Genomic DNA, 20,829 nt, shown 5'->3' with positions numbered 1-20,829 from the left:
GATTTTTCAGGGAAGGACTAGTTTGAAGGGATAACATTTACGATTTTAAAGTTGAGAAGAATCTAAGAGCTGAAAGCAGGTCCCGGGCAGAGGAAATAACATTTACATGAATCCTGCAAGAGAGAAAATGCTTGGTGCTAGGAACTTCAAAGATACAGCGTAGCTGGAACAAAGGTGAGTTGCCTTAAATGAGCACAGAGTTGGATATAAGAGAGTGAGTGAGTTAGAAAAATAGAAGTGATAGTTGGAATGCTTGAAATTGATATTATAGAGGGTTTTCACTTACTGGTAATGGCATGGTCTAGGATGTGATCATGGCAGTTAATAAAGTGGGATAGAAGTTGAAAAGTCAAGATGTTGGGAACATCACTTACGTAGATGAATTAACATCTCTGAGAATTAAGACAGGAATAATGTTGGAGAGAGTGGCAGTGAGCCAGGAGTTAAAATCACTGAGGGATGAAGCAGTAATTGAGGTGTTTCTTTTTGTTGTTGTTGTTGTTGTTGTTTTGTTTTGTTTTGTTTTTTAGAGAGAGAGGGAGGGGCAGAGGGAGAGGGAGAGAGATAATCTGAAGTAGGCTCCATACCTAGCACAGAGCCCAACATGGTGCTTGATTCCACAACCTGGGGATCATGACCTGAGCCAAAATCAAGAGTTGGACACTTAACCGACTGAGCTACCCAGGCGCCCCACTTGAAAACAAAAAAAATTTGTTTTTTTTTTTTATGTTAGTCACCATAGTCATCATTAGTTTAATGTAGTGTTCCATGATTCATTGTTTGCATATAACACCCAGTGCTCCATGCAGTATGTGCCTTAATACCTGTCACTGGGCTAACCCATCCCCCAACCCCCCTCCCCTCTAAAACCCTCAGTTTGTTTCTCGGAGTCCATAGTCTTTCATGGTTTGTCTCCCCCTCTGATTTTCCCCCCCTTAATTTTTCCCTTCCTTCTCCACTTGAGGTTCTTTAAATAAATGCAGTAAGAAGATAGTCTGGCCTGATGAGAATTGGACTGTTTTAGGAAAGAGGGAGGAAGAATGATTTGGAAGTAGTAAAGGGGGCAAAGAAGACCCATGTCTTGTACCTCCCTATATAGTGGGAGTAGTATCTTCCCTGGAGAGCCAGATTTCTGTAGAGCCAGAGGACTGAGGATTGGGGCTTTTGTTGATGGTGGACTGTAAATTCTAGAGGACACAGTGGAGAGGTTTCAGAAGGTGGAAAGTACTGCATATGTAGAGCTATTTAATGATGGGTAGTCTGCAGCTTCTCATAGGGACTGGTATAAACAGGCATGTGTTCTCAAATTCTCAATTATTGGATAGTAGAGAAAGTTGGGTGCCTAAGACTTCCTCCTGACCTTTGCAGATGGAACCTTGCAGGCCTAGGAAGGAGTGGTTGGGGCTCTCTTTTGACTCCTGTCCGTATAGGTTCTGATTGCTTTCATATTTTATATTAGAGTTCTCTTACAGTTCGTGTAATGCTTTTATGCTTTTGAAAGGCATCCTCAACACTAGACTCTTCTCAGTATTCAAGGAAGGTTTTTATTATCTATTAATTTAAAAATAAATTACTTCAGCAAAGATTTGAATTCCCGTATCTTTCAGTGTGTGCCTGCTAGGTACTACCCCCGTACTAAGACTGTGTACATTTAGCCTTCCACCGCACCACATAAATCCCTGAATGGTAAGTTGTAGTAAAGCACTTTTTATAGCATGCAAAATGACAATTTAAAAATCACTTTAAGATAATTTGAAAGTTAAAGTTGTAAAAGTAATTTGATAGAAGAACAAACTAGAACTAATGTTGTTGAAATTTTCTGTATCCCTGGCACAATTCTTTTTTTTTTTTTTTTAAAGATTTTATTTATTTATTTGAGACAGAGAGAATGAGAGAGAGCGAGCACATGAGAGGGGGGAGGGTCAGAGGCAGAAGCAGGCTCCCTGCCGAGCAGGGAGCCCGATGCGGGACTCGATCCAGGGACTCCAGGATCATGACCTGAGCCGAAGGCAATCGCTTAACCAACTGAGCCACCCAGGCGCCCCCCTGGCACAATTCTTAAAGGAAGTATTGGAATAACATACTGATTAGGAAGCTTTAGAATCCCCTTTCAAGATGAGGTCTGTCTGTCAAGCTTCAAATCTTTTCTACTTTTTCTGCTATATTATAGTGCTGCTTTTGTCTAGTAGTGGTTCTCAGCCTGGGTGATATTGATATATTAGGGATGGCTTTGGTTGTCAAAATATGGGTGTAAGTACTGACACTGGTTAGGTGGGGCCCAGGAATGTGTTACTCCAGATAGTCTTACACTACAAAGAATTTTTCTGTTCTGAACACATAATAGTGCTTCTACTTAGAAGCCTACTGCTAGTGTCTTTGTCCTTTTTCATTCTTATTTCATAGGTGATTAGAGGTTAACTATGCAAGCACATTCATTAACTGTGTTTTACCTTATTATTACTATTTTTTTTCTGTTTTTCTTTTATATTTGCAATATTTTGAAGAAAATGTCCTATTATTTTTTTTGTCAGATTCTATGAGGGGATGATGAAGAAGGTGGTATCCTCATTTTGAAAAGTTAATTGATCTAAGATCATTGATTGATTAATAGATGCAGTAGTTAGAATTCAAGTTTACTGTCTTTTTAGTGGTAGTAATTTCCTTAAGGATATAAAACCTTATCACAGTTTAACTTAATATTTTTATGATACAAAAATACTTTTCAAATGAGAAGTAGAGGAGTGGGACATATTTGAAATGAGGGTTTTTAACAAAATTTTATAAAGCACAAGTTGTCACAAATCTTGACTCCTTTATCCAACAGAATCATTACATGTTTTTGGCTTTTTCCATATGTATTAATGGAAGGACCTTTTCAGGGAGTCCCACTAGCTGGTGACTAGAGACTAACGTTGTGCTATTTATCTGTCATAACTGTACAGCAACATACTCGTAAGTAGGTAGACACTTACGAATAATGTAACAGTTTTGGAGATTTACTTGAGGCTATTTAAAGAGATTTGAAATTTCATTGTTCTTTGAAAAGAGAGTTGCAGGAATACAAAATTAGCTTTGCTTTTCCATGATCTTCTGACTACAGATTTGAGCTGCATCATATGCATGTTTATCTTAACTGAATTTAACTGTGTTCTTTGTAGCCCCCTCAAATTGTATTTTTCCTATAGACTTGTCCCTATTGTCCATTTAGTGAGCTCATACGTGCCATCTCACCATTACAGTTTTCATTTCTCTTAGAGTATGAATATCTCACTGCATCGAGTGTGATTCTTGCTCAGTATATGCATTTTTTTTTAAACAACATGACCCTGCATGAAAGCCACTTTATTCAATGGGTGCTGAAAGTAACATTTTTGCTCTAATAATTGAGGAAAAGTTGCCTATGTTGAGCATATTTGAGAGATGGCAGAGTGTGTTTTCTCATAGGTAACTCCCTAATCAAGAGAAATTAACTGCAATTTTTGCCTATGCCCTGACTTTGGAAACACACCCCAGGAAATGGTACTATTCCCTTACATTTTACAATGGTGAGATTTGTGCTCTGCTCATTTCTCACATGGTAAGTTAAGAGCAACAAAGTTATTCTGGGGTTGGAAAACTGGGAAAGATAAAAAGTAATTTCCCTTTCCCTGTTCTTATCCCTATCCCTGACCCCAATCTTTTTGTTTTCCCATCTCAAGATAAAGAAAAGAGAAGGTATGTCTTACAAAAATTTTTAAAATACCAAAATGGAATTTTGAGAAGGTTTTTAGAGAGACTACCCTTTACAGAGGTGGGTGATGAGAATCATTGGTGGACTTCTAATGCACATGCAGATTTTATCTTTAGCATGTATTTTTACAAAATACTTCATTTATGTTTATTACCATCAATCTCTAACCTCACATCCCATGCTCCTCCCAGCATTACTTAATCTGCATTTTCCCTTATTGTGATCCTATTATAATTCTAAGACAAGATTTTATGAAAGCATGTACATTTTTCTCATAGAAAACTAACTCAGTGGAAGACATACAGGAGTCAGTAATAGAGCTTTGTAAGGAGGATTATTCAATTATTCTAAATACTAAGTATTGTACAGCAGTGAAAAGTAGTGTTTTCCATATTTAGCTTAGTGACTTTTTACTGAGCATCAACCATGTTGAAGGCATTATTGTAGGCAACATTCAGAATGAAAATGTTTTATCTTCAGTCACTGGTGAGCAGCAGTAGGAGCTAAATAATTCCTATCTTTGTTTCCTCAAATATCACTTAAGAACATAATTATGTGCCGTGGCTAGGGAGTAGGGAGCCAAGGATGAGCAATGTAGCCCTGGATCCTATCTTCAGGAACCCTCAAGATGGGGAGATAAACAGTTAAGGCAATTTTATTAAAATTTTATTTTAAAAAAATGAGAAGAAAACCCAAACAATTCTAAATAATACAAGTTAATAGTATTTAAAGCTAACAACTGTCAGCATACTTGTTAGAGGTGATTCTAGTTATCTATTGCTACATAACAAACCACCCTAAGACTTAGTGGCTTAAGAGAGCATTTATTATTATCTTCACTGTTCTGTGGGTTAACAGCTGGGCACTTCTTGCTTTAGGTCTCTCATGAACTTGCAGTCACCTAATGACTGGGACTGGAATATCTGAAGGCCTGATTGGGATGGGTGCTCAATATGGCTGGCAGTTGATATCTGGCAGTCAACTAGGATCTCAGCTGGAGCTATCAATTGAAACATTTGCCAAGGCCTATACCTGTGGCTTGAGTTTCTTACAGAATGGTGGCTGGGATCCGAGAGGAAGCATCCTAAGAGCACATGTTCTAAGAGATATAGGTGTATTCTATATAGCTTTTTATGAACTATACATCTCAGAATATCACTTGTACTACATTCTGTGGGTCAAGCAAGTCACTGGGGTCAGCCCACATTTAAGAGGAGAGTTATTAAACTTCACCTCTTGATGGGAAGTGGCAAGGTCACTTCATAGAAGAGCATGTGGAAAGGGAGTTAGGGGCGCCTGGGTGGCTCAGTCGGTTAAGCGTCTGCCTTTGGCTTGGGTCATGATCCCGGTGTCCTGGGATCGAGCCCTGCATCGGGCTCTGTGCTCGGTGGGGAGCCTGCTTCTCCTTCTCCCTCTACCTGCCTGTCTGTCTACTTGTGATCTCTCTCTCTCTGTCAAATAAAATCTTTAGGAAAAAAAAAAGGGAGTTATTATTGTGGTTATCTTTGGAATATATAATTTGCCACAGAGGCCTGCTCTGTAAGTATTGAATGAGAACTTTGACCTAGATAACAAAACAATGAATATATCATGAGAACAAAACCATGAATTTTAGTAAACAAAATAGTAAATTTCATTTTTGATACTTGAGATACACAGTCATTAAGAACTTCAATGGCAAAATGTGATGTAAGGGTCCTTTACTACTTTCATCTGACATTTATTTATGACTTTTTGCATAGAAAATTGTTATTCTGTGTTGAGAGAGTTCTACCCATTTGTAGATATTTGTAAATAAGAACAGCTAACATGTAAAAACTGTTGGGTAGTTATAAAGACTTAGTTTCATCGTGACCTTTCATGGTTTTGTTTTATATACATGATGTGGTAAAACGTAGCTTATGAAAATTCATAAAAGCCAAAGTGAAAATGACGGCATAACATTAGTTAATGAAAGCGTTATCAGCAGAGTTACTTGCTACTTGGTGAATATTTTTTTCACAGTGCCATTGTAATTTACATGGAGATGGTGATTCAGTGTGACAGTTTTGGTAACCAAACTGGATTAATCATAAGGGTCGGTATCCTTTAGCACTGATATAAACATATGGCCCTCTATGTAGAGGGTTCTTGCTTTCTGGGTACTTTTCCAATAAGATGAATGAGCAAGAATGAAAAGTTTTATTAAATCATTGTTCGAACAAAGGAGTGATTGTTGATGAAATTCATTTAAAGAATATATCCTTTCCAGAATTGCCTTAAGAGCTTCACGTTCTGCATTCTGTTTTCTGTGGGAACCTGGAAAAGTCTGAATTGCAAAAGAAAGCACAGTAGCATGACTCTGTGATAATTGTGTCTGAAGATTAAGGAGGGTTCACGCCTTAATTTTCATTTACTTTTGAGCATGAGGTAGCTTAATTTTAGTAGTTGTAACTTCACATGGAAACCAAATGACTGAGAGTGATATGATGGGAGACAGAGTAGAGAGGATTCGATAGAAAAGAGGCCCCTCTTAAAGCTCTGCTGAAGCCCACAGTAGTTTTTTGAGGTGGATTGGAATAATACTTGTGAATAATGAAATTGACTTTGATGCTTTAGTTCATCAGAACTGATATATGCCAAGGCAGCTGTGTACGTTCCTGAAAAGTCTGTTTTCTGGTTGGTCTGTGATTTGAGAAAAAGTCTTTAGAAGCCACAGCCACATGAAAGTACAGGTATCCTCTGCTTCTGGAAGGTTTGTGTTACACTACTTCACTCTTACTGAAGGACCTACACTAGTACCTGTTTACCCTAACTAAAAGAAATTTGAAGGGAATCTTCACTTTTACAAAAAAAGGCCAGAAGTGAAAATGGTTTCAGTTTTTCTTTGAGCTGTTTTAGAGGTAGCCCACACCTGGGGCAGCAAGAGTAGCGTCGCCCAGCTCCCCGTGGGGAACTACACTCGGCATCTCTGCATCAAGTCACCATAGCTTTGAACTGTGTCTATGAGCATCTGCTTTATCTTGACTTACTTTGTGCATCCATTAGCAAGATGTGTCCTAAGGTATCAGAAAAGCCTAAGAGAGGTTATGTTTGGGGTCTGGGAATGCTAAAAACATTTTCCTTATAAATTGTAATTGCTTCTTCCCTTTAGGCTGTTTAGGCTTATACAAGTCTTTACAGGAATGCTCTACTTTTAGATAGTTGGAAAATTCTGTGCTGCCTCTTTTTTTCTCACCTTTTTTCTGAATTACATGTCTCAGATGTGACTATACATGTAGTTTGTCTTGGATAATCTCACTTTATGCCTACTGTTCCTGAACTTTGCCCAGTTAGCATCCCTTTCACTCTCAAAAAGGTACTTGTATAGTTGATAAATTATATAGTCTCTATAGTCCACTTGTGTTTTTTCATTGAGAGGATAATAGCCATAGTATACTTATTTTAAATTCACTTATAAAAAAAAAAGGAAGCCAAGGTATGGGTACCAGGTGAGCTCACTAGTACCAAAGCTAGTAAACATAGTACATGCATATACATATATGAATATATTCTATTTACATGAATATTTTTGTGTTTACTTTTATTTGAAAGCCATAGGTTTATATTAAAAAATAACTCTTAAGCCTTTTTAAAAACAGTATTTTAGCCATAATCTTTCATTAAATTGTAAGATTTAATAATCAAATGTGTATGTATTATTTCACTTTCACTTTTGTGTTTTACTCACTATATTCCTCAGTACTTATAAGCATTCTAATTGGCTTTTTATGACATTATCCTTTTTATGGTGCAATAGCCAAGATTGTTTTGGTGCCAGAGATACTTTTGCTTTGGTTTTTGAAATTGGCTGTGGTAAAACATTCAAACAATATACAAATATATAAAATAAAAAGTAAAGGTTGAATTTCAAAGCCCTTTCCTACTTCCCTTTCCAAAAGTCATCAGAATTTAGAGTGCTTTCTTTAAAAAAATGAAAGTGGTTTATAAACAATATATCAGAAATTTAATTTAAGCAAGTATAGAGGATTATTTTCTAATAAGTTCATTTTCTGAGCTGAATCATCTTTGGATCATTATTTTTTAATGGTTTTAATTTTAGCATTCAGATAATCCCTTTTATATTTCGCCTTTACTGGTGCTTGAAATTATAATTTTGTGTTTTTATATGTCGGCATGATTTTCACAACTGCAGAAATTAGCATGGGGTCACAGATTCTGGCTCCTAAAACAAGTCCTACTATGAAAAAGGCAAAATTTACGGGCACCTGGGTGGCTCAGTCAGTTTAGCGTCTGCCTTCGGCTCAGGTCATGATCTCAGGGTCCTGGGATCGAGCCCCACATCGGGCTCCCTGCTCAGCAGAAAGCCTGCTTCTCTCTCTGCCTCTGCCTCTCTGCCTGCTTGTGCTCTCTCTCTCGCTCTCTCTCAAATAAATAAATAAAATCTTAAAAAAAAAAGAAAAGAAAAAGGCAAAATTTAAATAATAGTGCTACAGTATATTAATTCTTCAGATTAGTAATGTTGCTGTCAGATAACTTTTTTTTCTTTTAAGTAGGCTCCATACCCAGTGTGGAGCCCAGTGTGGGGCTTGAACTCATGACGTGGAGATCAAGACCTGGGCTGAGATCAAGAGTCGGATACTTAACCGACTGAGCTATCCAGGTGCCCCTCAGGTAGTATTAAGGTCATAGAAAATCAATAGAAAAAGAGCTTCAGAATCATAAGAGATGAATGTTTGACATATTACAATAGGTATTCAATAAATATAATTAAAATTTTTTTCTCTTATCTCCGTGCTTTTTAGGAGGAAAGCTTCCAGCAGTCAGTGAAACATTCTTAGAAACAGAAATCCTTTCTTATTTTAATTTTTCCCTATTAAAAATGACTTTTAAAAATTTATCACAGTGGGCTTTTAAATTTTTTTTTATTTTTAAAGATTTTATTTAGTTGACAGAGACACAGCAAGAGAGGGAACACAAGCAGGGGGAGTGGGAGAGGGAGAAGCAAGCTTCCCGCAGAGCAGGGATCCCGACATGGGGCTTGATCCCAGGACCCTGGTATCATGACCTGAGCCGAAGGCAGACATTTAACGACTGAGCCACCCAGGTGCCCCTATCACAGTGTTTAGTAATTGTATTCCAGTTCTTAAAGACATTATTTATTTATTTATTTTTTAAAGATTTTATTTATTTATTTGACAGAGAGGGACACAGCGAAAGAGGGAATACAAGCAGGGGGAGCGAGAGAGGGAGAAGCAGGCTTCCCGCTGAGCAGGAACCCCGATGTGGGGCTCGATATCATGACCTTAGCCGAAGGCAGATGCTTAACGACTGAGCCACCCAGGCACCCCAGCATTTTTTAGGGTAATTATTCTTACTGGCCAATTTCTTCAGGGCCCATTGTCGTTAAATCCCTTGATAAGGGTTTTTCTTTCGTGTATGTTTTCACTATCTATTTCCAAAACTCGCTCATCATCCCAAACAGAAACTCTGTGTGCATTAAATAATAACTTCTCATTTCCCCCTCTTCCTTGCCACTGGTGAGTTTTACTTGTCAAGGCCAAATTCCATGAATTTGCCTGTTTTAGGGACCTCATATAAATGGAATCATACAATATTTATCCTTCTGATAATGTTTTATAATATTAAGTAAAACAAACGCCATTTCAATCTAATGAATTAATATTTTGAGGCCATCATCCTTTGAGTTCTATGAATAGCTCCCACCTTCCATCATCGAAGTTCATTGCAAGACAGTTCTGTGGTCAGAAGATAGAGTATTTAGACTCAGCCACACCTGGGTTGGAATCTTGTTTGTACCACTTACTATCTGCTTAGGTATCATGGGCAAGGAATTGAACAACTATAAGACTCCAGTTTACTGTGAATGTTTTGAAAATTGAATGAGTTCCTTATGTAAAATTTTGAGATCCTGAACACATAGATGTTCATAGGTTGTAGTTACTTGCTATTACTATTACTGCTAATTATATAGCATCCCCATGAAATACAGGTTTACCACATATATGGCCTGGTATTAAAAAATGTTTTACTAATAAATGACTTACTCACAATAAAATGCATTCCTTGTAAGTATACAGTTTGATGATTTGATGCGATTGACATATATACTATAAGCATTACTTCAGTCACGATAGAGAGCATTTAATCACTTCCTAAAGTTCCTGCTGTCCTAAGCAATTACTGATCTGCTTTATGTCATTATAGATTAAACTTTCCTTTCCTAAAATTTCATAAAATGAATTTGTATAGTATGTAATCTTGTATCTAGTGTAGAATATGTTTTGGAGCTAAGTCCAAGTTTTTATGTATATCACTACTTCTATTTATTTCCAAGGGACAGTCCATTGTATGAATATATTACAATTTTTTTATCCATTTATCTGTTGAGGAACATTTGCATTACTTAATATTATAAAACACTATCAAAAGGATAAATATTGTAGGATTCCATTTAGCTATTATGAAGAGAACCACTATGAACGTTCTTATACAGAATACTTGATAGTGTGCTTTCATTTAGTTAGGTGAAATTATGTTTCTTTGATTTCATTTGATGTAAGAATTATTTAGATTTGTGTGTAATCTCTAAACATTTGGGAATTTTCCTGCAATCATTTTGTTACTAATTTGTAGTTTAGTTCTCTTGTGGTCAAAGAACATATTTTGTATGGTTTTAAGTTTGTTATCATTTGTTTTATAGTCTAGAATGTGATCTATCTTGGTGAATTTTCTATAGACTTGAAAATTGTGTTATCTGCCATGTGTGAGTAGAATGTTCAGTAGGTCCAGATAGGTGGTAGTGTTTAGTTATTCCATATCCATAATTTTTGTTTGTTTTACTTATACTGTCAAATTATTGAGAGGGGAGTATGTTGAAGTTCTAGATGATTTGTCAGTTTTTCCTTTCATTTCTATCCAAGTTTCTTTTATATATTTTGAAATTCTCTTATGCACTTAGAACTGTTAATGTTTTCCTTAGAGAAGTAACCCTTTCATTATTATGAAATGTCCCTTTTTATCTTGTTTGAAATTGTTGAAGCCACTTGTCTTTCTTTTTTTGATTAATGTTGATATGTCTTTTCCTGTCTTGTTCCTTTTAATCTATTAGATTATCTATCTATAAGATAAACTATAACTATAGAAAATAGATTCTTTTTTTTTTTTTTAAAGATTTTATTTATTTATTTGACAGAGAGAGACACAGCGAGAGAGGGAACACAAGCAGGGGGAGTGGGAGAGGGAGAAGCAGGCCTCCCGCGGAGCAGGGAGCCCGATGCGGGGCTCGATCCCAGGACCCTGGGATCATGACCTGAGCCGAAGGCAGACGCTTAACGACTGCACCACCCAGGCGCCCCTAGAAAATAGATTTTCTTATAGATAGTTTATAGCTGGCATATACTTGTTTCTTGTTTTTTTATCCAATTTGACAGTCTCTGCCTAGCAATTGGAGTGTTGAGACTACATTTAATGTAATTATTGATATGGTTGGATTTAAAGCTTCCATTTTGCTAGTAGTTTTCAATTATGTTTTATTTCTGTTCCTTTTTTCCCTCCAGTTTTCTTTCTTTTCAATTACTTTTTTATGATTACGTTTTATCTCCATTTTGGGCTAATAACCTATGGGTCAAAGAGGAAATCACAACAGCAGTTGGAAAGTATTTTCAGTGAAATGAAAGTGAAAATGAAATATATCAACACTTGTAGGATGTAGCTACAGCAATCCATAGAGGTAAATTTATATCATTAAATGCTTATATTAGAAGAAGAAATCTCTCAAGTCGGTGATCTAAGTTTTTATCTTAAGAAACAAGAACAAACTTAAAGGAAGCAAAAGAAAAGAAAGGAAGAGCAGAGATTAATGAAATTGAAAAGAGAAAAACAGTAGAGAAAGTTCAAAAGTAGAGCTGGTTCTTTAAAGAAAAGTCAAGTGGAATTTATCTCAGGCATGACAAGCTTGGTTCACCACTTGAAAATAAATCAGTGTAGGGGCACCTGGGTGGCTCAGTCGGTTAAGCCTCTGCCTTCGGCTCAGGTCATGATCCCAGGGTCCTGGGATTGAGCCCTGCATCGGGCTCCCTGCTCAGCGGGGAGTCTGCTTCTCCCTCTCCCTCGCCCCCTGCTTGTGTTCCCTCGCTCACTGTGTCTCTCTCTGTCAAATAAAAAAAAAAAAAAAAATCTTTAAAAAAAAAATCAGTGTAATTCACCATCTCATCAGACTAAAGAAAAAACCCCATAGAATCATCTCAATAAATGTGGAAAGTTCCTTTGAAAAAATTCAGTATACATTTATAACAAAATCTTTCATTAATTTAAGAACTAAAGGTAATTTCCTCAACCTGTTAAAGGACATCTACAAAAAATTTGTATATTCAGCATAATGGTACTTGTTTGGTACAATTCACTAGTGAAGCCATCTGGGCTCAGAATTTTCTTTGTTGGAACTCACTTTATGAGGCCTGCAATAAGTCAATAACAAAAATAAAGAATGGAAAACCATAGACTAGTTACGTACAAAGGTACAGAAATCCTTAATTATACTGTAATCAAGCCCAATAATCTTTAAAAAAGATAATGTATTATGACCAACTGTGGTTATTTAGAACTTGGAGACTTTCCAGTTTTCTTCATATTACTCATTTATAGTATAATTTTATCATGGTCTAACAACATAGCATGTATCATTTCAGTTTTTTAAAAAATTAAGTTTTTTTAATGGTTCAACATATGGTCTTGGTAAATAATCTGTATGTACTGGAAATGATATATATTCTGCTATGGTAGAGTAGAGTGTTCCCAAACCTATTTTTCTGTTTAATTGTTTTATCAATTTCTAACAAAGGAATGAAGTCTCCAACTAAATTGTGGATTTGTCTCTCTTCAGTTTTATTAGTTTTTGCTTCATGTATTTTGAAGCTTTGTTTTTAGATAAGACTTATACATCTTGGTCTATTATGTCTCCTTGGAGAATTGATCCCTTTATCATTTTGTAATTTTATTCTATATCCCTGGTAATGTGGCTTGTTTTGAAGTGCAGTTTGCCTGATACTAATATAGCTACCCCAGCTTTCTTGTGGTTTATGTTTGCTTAGTATATCTTTCTTTCCTCCATTCTTTCACTTTTAAGTTACATATGTCTTTATATTTAAACAGTTTCTTGTAGGGAGCATTTAGGTAGGTTCTGCTTTTTTTTTTTTTTTTTTTAATAAAGATTTTATTTGAGAGAGAGAGCTAGAGAGAGAGAGCGCGCACACACAGAGGGATAGAGAGAAGCTGACTCCCCGCTGAGCAAGAAGCGCCCAGGATCCCGGGATCATGACCTGAGCCAAAGGCAGACTTTTAAATGACTGAGACACCCAGGCACCCCCAGTCCTGTTTTTTTAATCCAGTCTAGCAATCTTTCTTACTTGATGTGTTTGGACCATTTTCATTTAATATAACTGTTGATATGGTTGGATTAAAATGTTAAAACTTGCCATTTTTCTAGATGATATGTTTCTTCTGTTGAACTTTTGTTTATTGTCTTATATATCAATTGAATATTTTTGTGATTTTTTAAAATTTCCATTTCTCTTTTAAAAATGTATTTAGTGGTGGTTCTATATTAAATTTTTTTTGGTCTTTTTTTCCTCTGTACTTAAATTCATGTACTTCAAGCATGTCTTCAAGTTTACTGATCTTTTATTCTTATCTGATTAATTCTTTTTAAAAACATTTTTCATTTCCAGAAGTATTTTCTTTTTTTAAGCTTTATCCTTTTTACACCATTTCTTTCCTCATTATGTTGATGATTTGTTGTACATCCTTGAGTATACTTAGATTAGCTTATACAGAGTCTTTGAATGCTAATTCCATTATCTCTCATTTCTTCATTTTCAGTTGACTGAATTTTCTCCTAGTTGTGTGTTGTATCATATCTAATAATTTTTGACTGAATGTTTAGTGTCATGAATTTTATATCAAGTACCAGGTTTTGTTGTTGTTAAAGAGTATTAGACTTTATTCTCTCTGAACATATGTTACATTTGGATCAACTTTATCCTTCTGTGGCTTGTTTTTAGGTAGTTATAGGATGGATTTAGAGTAGTCTTTTCGATAGTTCAGTCCCAATACCAAGTCCTAAACTCTTGTGTATCCACAGGATGCTCTATATATTTAACAAGGACTTTCCATTTTGATACAAACTCTGACAACTCTTTGAGCTTTGGGAACTCTTTAGCATACAGCTCGCAGTCACTTTTTGCTCAGCTTTAGGAGGTTTTAATCTATGCATGTGTGGTTCTTTCCACAGTAGACCTAAGTGGACTCCTTTGCAAGTATCCAGGACTATTTCTTCATATAGCTCCTTCTACTCTGTCTTGCAAATTCTAGCTTCCTCAGCCTCCCTGCATTCTGATTTCTTTCCCTTCAACTCAGTGAGATTACTATTCTCTTCTTGGGATCACCATCTCTGCACCAGGATCCAGAAACTGCCTTTAGGCAGAAAGTCTGTACCGGTATCTGGAAAGTGCCTCTGAGTGGAAAGTTGAGGCAAATGTCTGGCTTATCTAATTATATTCCTTCTTAGAGATTATTCAGCACTGCCTGTGGCCTAATGTCCCAAACAGTGACCTGAGTGTATACTTCAAATATATTTTTCCAGTTTTCTCATTGTTTATAGCAAGAGTATAAGTCTAGTTCCAATTATTCCGTCATGACTGGAAGTGGAAATTTTGGTCTGTCATTTCATTTTCAGAACTTTTTTTCATCCAGGATTACTGTGAAATGCCTAATCTATGATTGCTAAGGAAGAGAGCCTGTTAATTTTATTTGAAAAATTTAAAGGAACTTGTTAGTGTACTGTTCATTTGTGTCATTAATAAAAATTAAACTACCGTAGTCTACCTTTTGTATAGTAGTCTATTGCCTATTATAGTTAAGGGGGGAAAAACCTGGATATACTACTAATTGATTGTTACATTTCTCATTTTTTAGACCTAAAGATTGTCTTCGGTCTATTATGAGGAGGGTGAACCATAAAGATCCTCATGTTGCTATGCAAGCTCTGACTGTAAGTGATTTCATTTTAAGTTTTACCACAAAACTATCTGCTAAAATTGAGCCCTTATTTTAACTTGTGATTTTATACTTTTAGCTTCTAGGAGCATGTGTATCAAACTGTGGCAAAATTTTTCATTTAGAAGTATGTTCAAGAGATTTTGCTAGTGAGGTGAGCAACGTACTAAACAAGGTAAGGAACGTTATTTCCAGAAATGAATTAACACAGTCTTCTTTGTGTATTTTAATGTTCAGCTTTTCACGTTTTAAATCACAAAGGACTGGTTTGTGCTTTGCTTTTTTTTATAATCCTTCCTAGGCTCTGTCTATCCAGTATGTAAGTAAAGTAAATGTTTTGCTGAAGAGACTATAAATTTATATACTTGGAGAATTTTTTTTTTTTTTTTTAAGCCAGGTTAAAGTATATTTAACCTGTTTTCTTGATCATTCCTTTCATCTAATAAGAAAATACATGTATTTCTCCATCTGGTTAATTAATACCAGTCTGTTATAGGCACAGTTTTTGTAACCATTTGTGTAGCCACTGAGGTATTTTCCCAATGTAGAACAGAAATACTGCCAAAATATGACCCTGTTTTCATTGTGACATGAGTAAGGCCACTACCTGACCATGGCAGGATTTTAATGCTATGCTTTTTATTTAACTGAATGTAGAATAAAGAACACAATTTATGCAATTCAAGGAATTAAAAAAAAATGAAGTTACTAAGTAATGTATGAGTTTTCCCAGTAAAAATTTGTGCATTCTACAGGTAATTATTTCTGACTCTTGGGAGGAGGGAGGATGGGATATCATATAATCAAGAAAAATTTTAAGATGTTAAAAGGGAAAATGCCTCATGTTTTTTGGGAAAATGATTATTTCCAGGTTTTAGTAGGAAACAGTACAGAAATGAGATAATTTACATAATTCTTTACAGAATTTCTGTATTTCCTTGTCAAGCATGATTATGGTTCTTTTCCTGTTTTGCGCTATTCAGTTACATTTAGGTATTTTCTACTAGTTAATAATCATTCTTTTAATGTCCTGAATGTCCATCAAATGTATGACTGTTTATGAAGAGATTTTAGTATAATGTTTTCTATAATTTAGTTGAAAATGAGATATTCAAACTTGTATTTAGTAGCACAAACAACTGTTTTGAAAAAAGCAAACAGCTACACATAAGAGAAAGGACTTCTTCATTTTCCACATGTTTTACAGTGAACAGAGTGATTTTTATACTTGAGGGGGGGATGTTATTTTGAAGAAATGAAGTTTTTAGAAATATTGACATACAGTGGGCCTCAAACCAGGCCTCGGATAATTAAACAACTTGGAAAAAATACACAGTCAAGCATATTTTTAAAAGTCAGAGATTAGGAATAAAGGAATTGTATCATTTATTTTCTCTTTTCCAACTTATTTTTTATTGGTCTGCAAATAACCAACACAAAACAGAGTACTTTTCTGTGTCTTCCTGATGTAGAAAGCTCACTTAGTTGCAAAGTACTCTGAAAATTTCCATCTCTCTGACCTCCAAAATAAGTTATTACATACTTAATCTGTTTTAATTGGTATGAGGTATGTATGTTGGTATCATCTATTGTTTTTTCATAGTGTGAAAAAAATTTGATTATTTCTAGTAACCAACTCTGTTTTCTTATGTATCATCTATAGCTAGGGGTTATTTGTGATTCAAAAAAATGTCTATAGCACTTTATAATTTCTATATTAAACATATCTGTGTTATATCATTAGCCAGGAAATTAGTACTTTTTTATTAAAATTTTCTCTATTTTCAGGGTCATCCTAAAGTCTGTGAAAAATTAAAGGCTCTTATGGTTGAATGGACAGATGAATTTAAGAATGATCCACAGCTTAGTCTAATATCAGCAATGATTAAGAACCTTAAGGAACAAGGAGTTACATTTCCAGCTGTTGGCTCTCAGGTATTTTGTAAAGTTGCATTGTGTGCTACAGTTTGTTTCTCTAAAGTAGCCACATTTATATGAATTTTTCTTTTTTCCTCCAAACCCAGGTAGTTTTTACTTCTCCAAAGGAATTTTTGTTAATAATCTTACATTCAGTGGTGCCAGAAAAATACAGGGGAATATTAATGTGTTCCAACTTCCACTTTCCCACTGTTTCTCCTTCCTTGTAAATAAATTAGATTAGCATTTTGCAATTTAAAAATTTTTTATGGAGTTTTTAATAATATAGTCAGAATTGCTTTATGATATCAGGTAGTACTGACAGTCTTCTTAAATACTCTTAGTGCTTTAATTTTATCTACAGAGAATGACAGCTTAAAAATCAGGATATCCTTGAAATTTAAGGATGAGTTTAGAGGTTCTTTTGATTATGAAATTTATGACTACTTGTATTAAAAATGAGACAGAGATAAGGGAGTCAATAAGGAGAGAAGCACACAAAGCATCTTTTCTCTTAATAAGAGCCGACCAGTACATAAATACAATTGAGTGAAAGGCTTAAATTTCCTTTCTGCCCCTCCCTCCCCCAATTTATGTATTGGGATCAATCTCTATGTCATCAAGAAAAAATTGAAGGGTATCTCTTTTATTTTATTTTATTTTCTCTATTCTGGGTAACCATCCTTTGGGATCACCAGCTAATCTAGGACGCTTAAAATGTGTGGTAATTTATTATACTGCCTTTCCCTACTGCGTGGATTGGGGTAGAATGGAACAAGTGGTGTGAAAGCATGCACAGAAAACTCTCAAGCTATGGAGGGCTCAAGTTCGGGGTTTTGACCATTTCAGAGAATCATGAAGTGATTCATGCAGACTTACCTAGATTTCTACCCAAAGCACTCTTTTAGTTTATCTGAATATTCTTGAGATGTCAAGATCCAGAAATATGTTTGGGAAATGAAGGAAGGAAAGGATATTTTTCTTCTTACTTGAAAAAATTTGGCTTATGAATGGTTTTACAATGATAAAATATGTCTTTAAGAAGTATTCATAATTCATAGCTGGCTTTTACTACTCAGAATATTTTCTAAAATCTGTATAATTAAGGAATAATTTTATGCAGAAAAATCCAAGATATCTTGTAAGTTCCTTGACAAGAGAGACAATGTTTACTTATAAAAGGGTAGTCTCACTATAGAAAACCAAAAAGTATAGATGATTAGTGAGATTGCAGTTTCTATGCCCTGAGAAGCTATTCTAGAGCTTGTTACTTAAAATGTATTTTGTTGACCATCATCATCATCACATGGAAGCTTGTTAGAAATGCAGCATCTCAGGTGCCACTCAGACCTATGGATTCATTATCTCTATTTCAGCAAGATTCCCAGATGATTCCATGTGCACGTTAAAGTTTGGGAAGCACTGCTCTTGAGTACAGCTTTACTGCTTTTCAGTCCACAAAGGGACTTGTTCCAATTAGAGAAGGAAGAAGAACTAATGATCTGTGTGATAATGTAGCTTTGTTTGGTTAACCTAGAATCTTAGATAGTTTGCGTGAACAACTTTAGGGATTCTCTAATCTAATCCCCTCATTTTACAGATGAGGAAACTGAGACCCAGAATGGTTAAGTGACTTCCCCAGGTCCACAGCTCATAGTTGACAGAGTTGGAACTAGAACGCAGGCCTCCTGACTCTCAGTCCAGTGTTCTTTCCACTACACGATCCTGCCTTCCGTTTGATATAGAGGTTAGTGGATATGTGTATGTTCAGACTAGGCTTCAAAGGACAAGAAGTGGAGTGAACACTGGCAAGAGCATTTATTTATTGACTGGTACAGAAAGAAGTTAGGTTACTCTCCTGTTCAAGAGGTTCAGGACATACATCAGCAATAGTAAAGATAAGAGTTACTTTTCTTTTTTTTTGGCCGGATGTTATAAAATATATGAAAGCTAATTTTGTTGTAGTTACTGTCTTCAGCCACAAGAAATATATAAAATGCATATAAAGTATGATGAGGTAGAATGGTGATTTTTTTTTTAATAATGGTGTCTGATAGCTTATTGAAAACCATGTTTGTGAAGAACTTCGTATTTAATGAAAAATGTATCATGTAGGATCATCTACACAAGTCCCTCTAGATTTTAAGCTCAGTCGCTTAATCATTATTACATTTTAATCGGACCAGATCTTTGTCATCATACTTAACAAAAGCCTCTGAAAATATAAGGAATTTTTAAAGTATAATTTTTCATCCCAAGTACAGAACAAAGTAATAGAAAAATATTAAGAAAAGTCATACTTCAGTCAACTAACTCATTCTGCTGCAGTTCTTGTAGCACTAACTTTTGACATAGAGATAAAAGTAATGCTAGCACTGTGGCTATATTTGATTGATTAATAACATAGGTATCTTTGCTACAATTAGAACCTGATGATAGGAAGGAATTTTGAAAAGTGTGCATTTCAGGAATATAGGACTTAATGTAGGTTATTTCTGTACTTCCTTCTCTCTTTTTTTTATTGAAGAATATTTGACAAAATATTTTGTTAGTTTTAGGTGTACAACATAATGATTCAGTGTTTATATACATTATGAAATGGTCACTTTAATAAGTCTAGTTACCATCTTTACAGAGTTGTTAAAATATTATTGATTCTCTGTGCTGTATATTATATCCCCCTCCCTCATCTTACTTATTTTATAACTGGAAGATTGTATCTCTTAGTCCCCCTCACCTGTTTTGTCCATCCCCTTCACCTCCCTACTGTTTGGCAGTCATAGGTTTCTTTTCCGTATCTGAGTCTGTTTCTGTTTTGTTTTTTAGATTCCACATAAAAGTGAAATCATACCATGTGTTTTTCTCTGTTTGACTTATTTCACTTAGCATTATACCCTCCAAGTTCATCCATGTTGCCGCAAGTGGCAAGATTTTATTCTTCTATTATGGCTGAGTAATTGTGTGTGTCTGTGCGTGCGAACATGTATACCACGTCTTCTTTATCCATTCATCTATTGATGGACATTTAGGTTGTTTCTAGTCTTGGCTCTTGTACTGCAGTGAACACAGGGGTGCAGATGTCTTTTTGGGATTAGTGTTTTTTTTGTCCTTTGGTTAAAAACCTATTTTTCAGATAAAAACCAGAATTGCTGAATTTTATGATAGTTCTATTTTTAATTTATTGAGGAGGAACCTACAATAGTGTCTGTACCGGTTTACACTCCCACCAACAATGCAAGGGTTCCTTTTCCTCCACATCCTTGCCAACACTTGTAATTTTTTTTTTTTATACTAGCCATTCTGTCACATGTGAAGTAATTATCTCATTATGGTCCTGATTTGCATTTCCCTGATTGTTAGTGAATATCTTTTCATGTACCTGTTGGTCACCTGAATATCGTCTTTGGGGAAATGTCTATTTAGGTCCTCTTTCTATTTTTAGATTATATTACTTATTTTTATAATACTGAGTTATATGAGCTTTTTAGTATGTTTTGGATGTTAACCTGTTATCGGATATATCATTTATGAATATTTTTCCCATTCAGTAGGTTGCCATTTTGTTTTGTTGATGTTTCCCTTTGCTGTGCAAAAGCTTCTTAGTTTGATGTAGTCCCATTTGTCTATTTTTGCTTTTATTGTCCTTGCCTGAGGAGATAGATCCAAAAAAATATTGATAAGACTGATGTCAGAGAGCTTACTGCCTATGTTTTCTTCTAGGAGTTGTATGGTTTCGGGCTTACATTTAAGTCTTTATTTTATTGTATTTTTGAAGATTTTATTTATTTGACAGAGAGAGACACAGTGAGAGAGGGAACACAAGCAGGGGGAGTGGGAGAGGGAAAAGCAGGCTTCCCGCTGAGCAGGGAGCCCGATGTGGGGCTTGATTCCAGGACCCTGGGATCATGACCTGAGCCAAAGGCAGACGCTTAACCGACTGAGCCACCCACGCGCCCCACATTTAATCCAGTTTATTTTTGGTATATGGTTTAAGAAAGTAGTCCAGTTTCATTCTTTTGCATGTAGCTGTCCAGTTTTCTCAACACTATTTATTGAAGAAACTCATTTTCCTATTGTATATTCTTGCCTTCTTTGTCATAGATTAATTGACCACATAAGTGTTATTT

At 35.4% G+C, this 20,829-nt stretch overlaps 1 protein-coding gene across 4 annotated transcripts in view; it reads left to right on the top strand.

Moving 5' to 3' along the window:
* STAM (signal transducing adaptor molecule) overlaps positions 1–20,829 on the top strand; it is a 109,796-nt gene that overhangs the window by 46,439 nt on the left and 42,528 nt on the right. For 3 of the 4 annotated variants that reach the window (XM_035021537.1, XM_035021534.1, XM_035021535.1), the window contains exons 3-5: positions 14,705–14,780; positions 14,865–14,960; positions 16,574–16,720. In XM_035021537.1, the coding sequence (XP_034877428.1) occupies positions 14,705–14,780; positions 14,865–14,960; positions 16,574–16,720 (319 nt within the window). The remainder of the gene's footprint in view (positions 1–14,704; positions 14,781–14,864; positions 14,961–16,573; positions 16,721–20,829) is intronic. The other variant, XM_035021536.1, reaches the window with a different exon arrangement.

The sequence above is a fragment of the Mirounga leonina genome, unplaced genomic scaffold (assembly GCF_011800145.1).
Source record: "Mirounga leonina isolate KUSES-001 unplaced genomic scaffold, KU_Mleo_1.0 Mir_175, whole genome shotgun sequence".
Taxonomy (NCBI): Eukaryota; Metazoa; Chordata; class Mammalia; order Carnivora; family Phocidae; genus Mirounga; species Mirounga leonina.
The sequence above is the reverse complement of the archived record's forward strand: the minus strand, read 5'-3'. Positions and strand labels throughout refer to the sequence as shown.